This window comes from Carassius gibelio, chromosome B12, assembly GCF_023724105.1.
Source record: "Carassius gibelio isolate Cgi1373 ecotype wild population from Czech Republic chromosome B12, carGib1.2-hapl.c, whole genome shotgun sequence".
Lineage (NCBI taxonomy): Eukaryota > Metazoa > Chordata > Actinopteri > Cypriniformes > Cyprinidae > Carassius > Carassius gibelio.
Window position 1 is genome coordinate 5,007,317 of NC_068407.1, and position 10,591 is coordinate 5,017,907.

General features: G+C 37.8%; 1 protein-coding gene across 1 annotated transcript; it reads right to left on the reverse strand.

Annotated features, from left to right (window-relative positions):
• Nucleotides 1–277: 277 nt before the first annotated feature.
• On the reverse strand, nucleotides 278–10,519 carry fbxw10 (F-box and WD repeat domain containing 10). Its single transcript, XM_052570678.1, has 14 exons — nucleotides 7,656–10,519; nucleotides 7,128–7,289; nucleotides 6,796–7,026; nucleotides 6,011–6,138; nucleotides 5,569–5,685; nucleotides 5,355–5,467; nucleotides 5,045–5,248; nucleotides 4,844–4,965; nucleotides 4,010–4,164; nucleotides 3,675–3,817; nucleotides 3,390–3,548; nucleotides 3,058–3,281; nucleotides 1,762–1,959; nucleotides 278–1,631 (listed from the first exon to the last, which is right to left on the reverse strand). The coding sequence occupies exons 1-14, from the start codon at nucleotides 8,179–8,181 to the stop codon at nucleotides 958–960; spliced, it is 3,156 nt and encodes a 1,051-aa protein (XP_052426638.1). The 5' UTR covers nucleotides 8,182–10,519; the 3' UTR covers nucleotides 278–957.
• Nucleotides 10,520–10,591: the final 72 nt, after the last annotated feature.

A 10,591-nucleotide genomic window follows, 5' to 3' on the forward strand; every position in this document is an offset into this window, starting at 1 on the left:
CATTTAAAGCAGACAGCTTTACATTGCCTGCCACATAATCTACTTTCAGCAATAATAAAACCCCATCTCACAATAATTTTTCCATCTCAATCTTTAAATCAAAACAGCTCCCTAATAAGAATCAGAAGAGACATAAAATAACAGTTCTGACGGAGATATAAACAGTTTCTTCAAAGATCTCTTTACTCACAGTGTGTGGCAAATCTCATTTATTTTGTCTCTCTAACATCAGCAAAATATGTTTACACTTCTTGTCAGCATCTCTCATTAATCTCATTAATTAGGTAAAAGTCACAGTGTTTGTATATGCATGCAGAACTGGTGATGAACTGTCTGAAATAACCAGACACACAATCTTAAACGAGCAAATGCATAAAGATTACAGTGTAATGCAAAATACCCTTTAAAATGTAAAGATTTAAAACTACTTCAAATAATATCCATTAATAAATGTACCACCCTGAGATTAATATTTACATGGGACATTTTAACTTGTACTTTGCTGCCCCCTAGCAAACATGTCCAAGCATACAAAAAGGCCACAAAAGAAAATGTCAATAAAAAGCTCAAATTGCATATATATATATATAATGCTACATCCATTAATTTAGCTTTGTTTTCGGAACATGGTTTTTACCTGGTTATTAGTAGAACATCCACCATGTTTAAAAAAACAGCTTAAAAACCTGGTAGATGGTTTGTTGCTGGTTCCACATGGTTAAGCTAATAATGACCAGCTTGGACCAGTTGCTACTGTATGTTCTAAACCGAGTTAACCTCTTAAACTACATTTTCAACCAAATGCAATTGAAGTTAGCAAATGCAAAATGCAATTTTAAATATTGTATTACGTTATTTTATATATTTATACCTATATAGAGTTTAAAAATTTTAACTGAGAAATCAGTATGGCTTGTTAGCTATGACAAAAGTGTCATGTCTTTAGATTTTAATACCTTACTGCTGACAATGACTGCGCTTCCAAATAGTTTTACCTTGGTCATCACCACTGCTATGTTTGTGAATCTGCTGAATGTAAGCCTCCAGTTGAGTGTCCGTCCTCAGCTGAAAGTCTCCACGCTCCCTGAAGGGGTTTAGTGGGACGTGATATGAACTGGACTTGTTGGTCGTTTCCAAATCTTCATTGCAATGTGTGGGCATGGAGGTTCGCCTCATAAACAATCGCTGTGGTGTGTTGCCATCTTCAGGGGATGTCGTATTCAGTAGGACAATCTTGTTTGTTCTAGGCCTAACTACTTTGAATGACCTCTGGGATTGTTTGGGAAAGGAGTGGGGTGTGAAGCAGGTCTGTCTGGACTGGGAGGAGCTCTGAGGGCTGAGGTCAACTCTATGGGTAGTGAATGGGGAATGCATTTCAGAGTTTTTTTTGGTGGTGATTTGAAACGATGGCTCTTTGGAGGAATCAGGTCCCCAGGCATCTCGTACCCTGGCATTCAGCTCCATGTTGGACCTTGCCAGGTCACTGCACTGGCCCTGCTGGGCGCTGCTGGTTCTTAGTAGAATTAGGTCTTGAGTCATTGGGTGGTGAGGACCTCGCTTTCTCACCCTGTCTCGGGCTGCCCTCTCACTCTGGCTGAGTACTGAGCGTTTGTTGTCAAAAGTCTTCTTATCTTTAAATATAGAATCTATTCTTACATTTCATGCATGAACATTCTACTTTGATGTCTAAATAATGTTCTATAAAGCTTTTAGAGACATTTGCATATCAAATAATTTTAATTAGGTTAATTTCTTTCTTACCCAAGCTGCTGGTGGAAGTGCTTTGTGTCTGGCTGACTCTGTTTTGAAAGTCCTTGTATCCACTGACAGACCTGCCTGCTGAAAGAACAGATCGAGGCCTGGCGTGGGACTCAGACTGCGGGCTGATGGAGGCCCTGCTGTGACGACAAGCCTGGAGTTGACTCCTGGTCGCCGCCCTTGTGGACTCCTGCTGAGCACCTAAAGGTACAAAACAGCAATGTTAAAGTCGGCATTTAAAGGAAAATTCATCCTATCTTTTTTCTAAATACATAATAATAATAATATTAATGGTTCATTGATGCATGTTTCAATTCTTTTTGCAAATTTGACCTCATGTTTAATAAAAATATAACTTTCTGATCATGTGATGAAACTGGTCACATACTGGAATTATCCAAAAATTTACTTTTCTTACAGTAGACTGTGAGCTTACATTGAATCCATCCAATATAAAACGGTGGATTGAAACAAATCACCATCCAACATTTTTTTCTTTTTCAATACTGAGAAAATCTATTTGTCCCCCCACACACCCAGCCCCTTCTCTTCGAACTGTTGACTTCTGGTCGGTGCTCCAGAACAGCCAGGCACAAAACGTTTTTTTTTTTTTTTCTCTCAAATAGCATCTGCACACTTGTAAATAACATATCTGCACATTCAACAGTAGGGGAAGGAGTGTTAACAATACTTCAGTATGTCAGCGAACTAACTTATAAACAGGAGTGTCTTAGAAACCTGTTTGAAAACAGTCATTATTTTTGTCATTAATTATTTTTGGTGATGTTAGTAGTGCAGAAATTACAAATTTCCACTGTAGGTATGAGGAATGTCAGCCACATTAGTTCATTCGGTAGCAAGACATGGCAAACTATTTAATAAACAATCATTTATATAATTAGTTATTTTAATAGCAATTGTTACTTATTGTAGTTCATAAACCACTGTAAGCAAAAATCATAAATAATGTTCTGTATATAGATTTGTTTATAATCTATTTGAAATAGGGGTGCTCCGATCATGATCGGCCGATCGTTAATGCGCATCTCGTCAGTAAAGCCGGTGAGAAGATGCGCCAAAAAACGCTGAAAATGAAGTGGATGCGCAAATCCACTTCATTTTCAGCGTTTTTTGGCGCATCTTCTCAGTTAACAACGGCTCTGTGTAGTAACAGCTGCTCTATGTGAAATCACGCACCTGATGGAATTAACCGCTGATTAGAGAACCGGCTTTACTGACGAGATGCGCATAACGATCAGCCGATCGTGATCAGAGCACCCCTAATTTGAAAGGTTGTACCTTGTGCACGCTGCATACTGGGGGCTGAGAGGCTCTTAAAATGGTGGGACCGACTTTTTAGTCTGGATGAGCTCCCTCGAGTCAACCGTTCAGCACTCCGAAGCACATTTTCAGGGGAGACGTGGGACGGCTCGAGAAAATTTCTGACAGCACTGGCAGAGTAGTCCCAGTGAACCTCCGCAAACTGAAGCATCAGAACACTGCTTCTGTTGTTTACAACCACACTGAAAGCATGACAGAAAACAGCAATCAAACCTTATTACAATTACATAACATAAGAAAGAACAGCATTGCAAAATTGTGTTATACGTCCGGTTGTAGGGTACACTCACGTGTTGTGATGCGTGTACAGAGAAAGGACAGGGCATTGCTTCATGTTTGTCTTAATAACTCTCAGGCAGTGTCCAGTTAAGAAGTTGAAGATCCGGATCTTGCCATCCATGCAGCCGGTAATGATCCGCAGGAACAGGAAAGACATGGTCAACACCTCTCTAAAGATTATAATGGAAAATAGGCAAGAGAGCAAATCATTTATGACAGTGCACAGTTATGGCATTAAAGGTTATTAATGAGGATGTCCAACTGTAAGGTCACTGATGACAAAACTGTTTAGATACTTCGGATGCTGGAAGATTCTAAGGCACTTCTTGAAGCTAGAGTTGGTGCTCCATGCCTTGACCACCCCATCTGAACCCCCAGAGAGGATATGCCACTGATTGATGCACAGACACAGCACTGCCCCCTGGTGGCCACTGATTTGCTGTAATGAAAGAATTTACAAGTGAGGGAGAAGATCTAGCATTTAACTATTCAGTAGCAGTTTCATAAAGAACATGTTGCTGAGGTCAGGAACGCCAATGTTTTTATTCTTTTTATTTTTTCTAAATCAAAGCTTTTCTAAGGTTTAAAACACATGCTTCTGTGCTCTGGAAAAGATCATGAAGCATCTCACCCTTATAAGTGATGCTGTCTCCATGCTCCATATTCTGATCTGACCTCCAGCACAGCTGCTGATCACCAGTGTTTCATTAATCTTCACACACGTGATAGGTTTAAGGTGTTTAAACTTCAGACTCTCAACACATTTCCCCGTCAGTAGGTTCCACACTGTGATGATTGTACACAAACAGATATACATATTGTCAGTGCAGACATTATACTAATGACAGCACATTTGATCATCCCAGAATGGCAATTGTGCATCATTGTGGCCAGGACAACACACATTTACTAATAGGAGTACAAGAATGTAACGACAAGGATTAAATGTATACTACTGTTCAAACAGTTTTGCAAAATCGCAGACAAATGCCCGAAATCAGAAGCATTTTGGTGCTCGTTCATGTGATTGCATCCATGCAGTGTAAATGATCAAAGGCGTGATATAAGAGAAATGCAGTGAAATATTGGGCTTGCTAAATATCTGGACCTGTCGGCAATTCAAAATCCTGCTTTGTGAAAGTAATTCTGCCTGAAAAATACATCAGTGATGGGCTACAGCCAATGAGGCAGTGGAAATTTCATGGAGTAATTATATGAAACAAAGTTTGTGGACCAGACAGAGTTGTCAGCGATTCTTTCTATTGTAAAGTTATGCAGTGTGTAACCTCCTGTCGCCAATCCATTCTGCAACGTGAACACAAGCATGACCAGATAGTCATGCAGTTTGAAGATAACAGTGATCTGATGACTTTGAAAAACGTGCAGTGTGAACTCGGCATTAATGGCATAGTGACATTATACAGAATTGTGTTGTTATAGTTATATACAGGTCACAACTGCCTACCTTTAACTCTACAGTCTTTGGCTCCAGACACCAATTTATCTTCATACAAATCCAGGCAGTTTATAGTGCCGAAATGTCCATGAAAAATTATCCTACATTCACCTGTCTTCAGATTCCAGCACCTTTGGGTGGAGTACAGAAATGAAGCACTGTTGTCTCTGTTCTTACTTCATTTAACAACCACAGTAATGTTTGACTAACCTGATACTGAGGTCATAGCTGGCGCTGATAACTAGGTCTCTCTCTTCACAAACCAGGACTGCTCTTATACTACCTGCATGTCCTTGGATCACTGGAGGAATCTCCTTTAGTGATGGGACATGCAGCAACCTGATTATACGGTCCTTGGAGCCAACTGCCACTAACTGCCCCCCAGCATAATGCATCACTCTACTCGGATCTTCTCTAAAACGAGTAACAACAACAACAAAAAAGTGACAGAAAGTATTAAAACTATGATGCATCTACATATTTAACACGTTTCTTAAGTATATTCTTACATGTTTTCTACCTTTCGAACAGGACTGATATGTTATACACTCCACAGTACACGTTGCGTTCTTCCAACTGGACTGTCTTGGTTTTAAAGCCTTTGTAGATAGAATCCAAATCTTGCTCTTGTAACTAAAAACACAGGAATTGTTAATAGTATACAACGTCTAAACTGAAGATATAAAAAATGCGTTTAAGTTTTTATTCAGAGTGCAAAAGGTGGCTTTTTGTACCGGCTTATGTTTGGGGAAAGATTCTCCATGCTGAAAGTGCTTGTCCTTCTCACTGACTGGCACTACAACTTCACAGATCTTTGCATAATCAGGGTTGACCTTAGACGCTGAGTTACCCTGAAAATGCATACAAATGATCAGGGTTGAATTGTAACATTGAGAACAAAGTTATATGAGTCATTTAAACTACGTTCAAAGAAAAAAGAAAGACAGACCAAATATAAATGATCACAAAATTGGTGTGTTTTAAATTTATCCTAAGCAACACATTGTGCATTGAAGATAAGGATTAACAGTAGGTATGTTTCCTGGGAATCAAATCCATGAACTTGCTATTACTAACACCACGTTCTACTAACGTTGACCTGCAGGTTACATTGATACTGTATTTTTGATATCCATGAGATGTCACATAGATATTGTGCATTTTATTATGTATTACCTGCAGAATCATGGCCTGTTTCTCAATACTCTTCTTTACTTCAAATTCGGTTAAGACCTCCTCCGTTAGCCATTGCCAGTGCATGGACACACGCTTGCAGCTGTACAGTGAGACTTTGTCCAAAAGCCCTGAGTGTCAATAGCAAAAAAAATATGAAAATATGTAAAAAAAAAAAAAAAAAGAAAAAGGAGCAAACGATTAGATTAATATTATGTGTAAATAACTGCTATGTGATGCTTTACCTTTATCTTTAGGATGAAAGATTAATAATTGCATAAAGATCATTTAATAAAAATGCATAAATATAATTTAATATTATATGTTAAAATATATGGCATCTAAAGCTCAGATACAAGAATTTCTGATAATAGTCATTTCAGAAAAAAATAGTTCTCTTAGATTTAGAGCTCTTGGAAAAATATTTGACATTAGTGTGGTTTAAGTTTAGTTGCTAAGTATTTTACACTCTAGGTAAAAAGAGTAGCTTTAGAGTCAACCTAACCTTCTTGCCCACAGGCAATAGAATTGTTTCTATAGCAGCACACATCTAGACTAATTCATAGGTATGAAAAGAACAATGTGACGAAAACAAAGGACATGCACTTAGCATGCACTCATATATCAACCCATTAAAATAAAGCATCTAAATTTATAACATCTGAGAATATGAAAAGTGACAGCATTATAGAGAATTAAAAATAAATCTGTTTATACTTAATTCTGACAGTGAGTCTGAAAAGTCAATCTCTAAATAGCTTCATGTGTGCAAAAAAAACTAGACTAACCTAAAATCCTCTTTGCAATGTCGACTGGCAGGCTTCGAATAAAATCTCTATGACGGCTGACCCCCGACAGTGATTTTGATGACCTGGGGACAACAGTGAGGGCAGGATCTGGATCATCCCAACAGTCAGAATCTGAATCTTGGCCTTTCGTTCTTCTGTTCCAGGGATCAACATTCTGAACGTCGAGCTCAACCACATCACAGATACTCTTGAGAGATTTGGAGTCATTCACTGTATAATAAAAGGGGTAACTTGAATAGACCCACAACTTATAAATATATTTACTTTAATATGGAATATCCTGTCACTAATGCAACAAGCTAACTACTTACAGTGTTCTGAAAGCTCCTGTTTTAAGACTGTTTGACTGTCCTGGTGAGCTTCCTGAGGGAGGTCAGCTGGCTCATATACAGTACATGCTTGGATGAGAAGATCTAGATCTGTGTGGTCAGATTCTGAATGGTAGGAGACTCGTGACTCTGTAACTGAGAGATCTGCATAAAAATCTATAATCAGACAAGATACTCTCTTAAGCTATATAAAACATCCAAGCATTCAATGTATCTGTAAAAAAAAAAAGCTTACAGAAGAACTGGAGTATTGTGGCACTATAACTACAAGCATTGATATATATGGATATACTTTGGTGAAACATGCTTAACTCATATGAGTACTATATTTTCATATTGTATATTTCAAGATTTACCTTTTGATTTTGGCACTTACAATTTACTAGAAATCATATAGTCTCATGCCATTTACTAAAATCATTTTTGTGAATTACTATTTGTTAATATGTAATGCTTTTTATAATTTCTTCATAATCATTGTACAGTTGGCAGTGTTATGTGCATTCTTACCGGGACTGTTGAAGTTTAGAAATTTGTGTTTCTCCCAAACAATCAGGATATGCACCAGATTTCCTAACATGTGCAAAAGAGAGGTGTCACATAAAGACAAGAGCCCCAGCACATACTTGGACTTGATCCAGTCTGGGCTCTTCCTAAACCATTCCCAAGTTTCCAACATGTCCATTCCTTTCAGTTTTGTGTCCAGAGCTCCATACATTGTACACATGGAGTCCTGGGGTCGGTTGAGGTGGCCTCTGGACCTGGCATATGTGAAATCCTTGCCTGATGTGACTTGTAAAACACTCTGAAGATTCTCCAGGATTTGAAGATTGTGGCAGCGCACCAGAATGCCAGTGAGAAACCTCCTCTGGGATGCTCCTCCAGTCTTTTTCATCCATTGGGTGGAGTGGTGCAGTTTCTCAGCGAGGACACACGACTGACAGCGTCCACAAATACTGAACTCATCGTCTCCTTTACAAGACCATTCGAGCACCGAACCACCAGATTCTCCCCTCAAACATTTCACTTCAGTCATGTTAATGATCTAGAAATGTGCAGATCCATTCAAGTGTGCTGTTTTTAAAAAACGAATAAATAACAGAAATCATTCGATTCAATCATAGACTTCAGTTCATGAAGTCTCAAACTTTTCAGTTAACGTTACACCCTCCTAGAGACTTTACACAAACGCATGAGCTTGTTGCCAAGCAACAACAGAAGCGCTTCAGTTCACAAAAAGACATCTCACAAGCTGCCTTCGCTTATTACACATATTCATTTAGCAGGCGTTTTTATCTTCTACATACAAAGACATGTATACTACTAAGGCAGTGACATTAGCCAAAACCCAACAGTAGTACACTGAGCCTACTGTTAACGTTAGTTGTTTACTTTAGTTTCCATGGAGAAAATATTTGTCCATGGCTGTGGATTAAGTGTTCACATAAGCCTGTGTCTGTAAATAAAAGACCATTTGCTTGGATTCCTTCAAGCGAATCTTTTTCCCTTCATTAAAAGGATTCATTCAGGAATACGCCAGTTGGTGAGTGATTCATTGTATCTTTCACTCAATCGAAACACTCGATTCATTGAATCTTTCAGTCAATCGAAACACTTGATTCGTTGAATCTTTCACTCAATCGAAACACTCGATTCATTGAATCTTTCACTCAATCGATCAAATCAAATTCGTTTTTTAAAAAGCTTTATGGGAACCGGCGTTTCTTTATATAATTCGCAAATAAAATGTAACTATTAATTGTATATTATTATCGGTGTTTTATTTTTATTTTTATTTATTTTTTTGTTTTTGTTTTTTTGCTGTTTGACACCTTTGAAGGCAATCGATCAAAAGTCAGTAAGTTTACAGTGAACGAGAAAAACAGCTGTTGTTTAATAACCTGTAAAACAATCCTGTATAATCAATGTCATTAAATGCTGAGTGAAGAAAAAGATGTTAAAGTGACTAGCCTTGATATCAGTATTTTGAAATGGTGACGTTAATATGTTCAACTGGTGCTTTTTGATTATATTAGAAGAGTCGAACGACATTCAGTGAATTACAATTAATCAACGCTTTCTCATTGTTAATGTTTCTGCTTCATTTTGAGAGGTTTAATATATTGTGCACCAAGCGGGAATCGAACCTGTATCACAAGAATGGGCCTCTTGCGTGATACCACAACACCAGCGACGCGTGCTGACGAAAAGGGTTATTTTGAAGGACACAAAGCTGCTCCTTTCCCTGTGAGTCCACATTTTATTAGCATTCAGGAATAGGACTTGTAGCACAACAAACAATATGAATTTCAGCACGGCGAACGTTACAACAAAACAATACAGCACAACACAATGCCACTAATGGGTCACACACCCAGGATGGAAAATATAAGCATTATTATTATGATTTTAAGTCAAATATTTACCAAAGATTAAGCCAACTGTAGATAAATTGTACGGTTCTGCGCTGATTTAATCTTTAACTGTGTTTTGCATATTCGCATCTTTTTCAACACCAGAAGTTCTTCATAATGACCACGTGATGGCGCTTTTACGCTTCACATAGCAGTGGGAACTACAAATAGTTTGGAAGTATTATATTATATTATATTATATTATATTATATTATATTATATTATATTATATTATATTCAACAGCCCCCTTGGAAGTTTACAGCTCTAAATATAGAGGGGAAAATGTGATTTATGGGGATTTCCAATTTACAAATCAAATATGCAATTACATGTTGGAGGGATCAAACATAATTTGAATGACTAAGACTTTCCAAACACTAGCGTCATAACCTTTGCTGTAGGATACTGATTCAGCAACCCAACAGAAATGGCATGCTCTCTGCATGGAAAAAAATTATGAAATCATGCCTCTGTACAAAGTACAGCATTTTTTCTTTTAGAAGAGAATACAAGTGGTCCTTGGTGTATTCATGTTTTTTGTTTCCAGTTATTAATTTCAGTAGAAAATCAGTAGACTTTATTTTACAGCTGCTTTTAAGATTTAATCCCACGTCCAGTCTTGCCAATATCTTTAGATTAATTATCTCTGTAATAGTTCATCTTTTATTATAAGAAACACAGTCTCCCATTGATTCTTCCCAAGAGAGACTTTGGGAACTGTTAGATTCAACACAACTGATGCTTTGCGGTCTAAAGCTTTTTCCTTTCCTAATGCAAATCAGTGATGTTCTCCGTTATTACTGAATGTTATCTGCTGATATTCACCACAATGGATAACACACTGCAAGGACCAGCAACTTTAAATGGTGCAAACAAAGTTAGTGTGCTACAGCTACAGACAGGTGACATACATTGTCAAACCATGGAAACTATGAGAGCAGAGCATCCTGTTTGATAAGAAGCTAGCAAGACTACGCCGTGCTTGTCTAAATAGACTCTAACATCAAGAAAAAGAGTGAGTGGCATAGAGT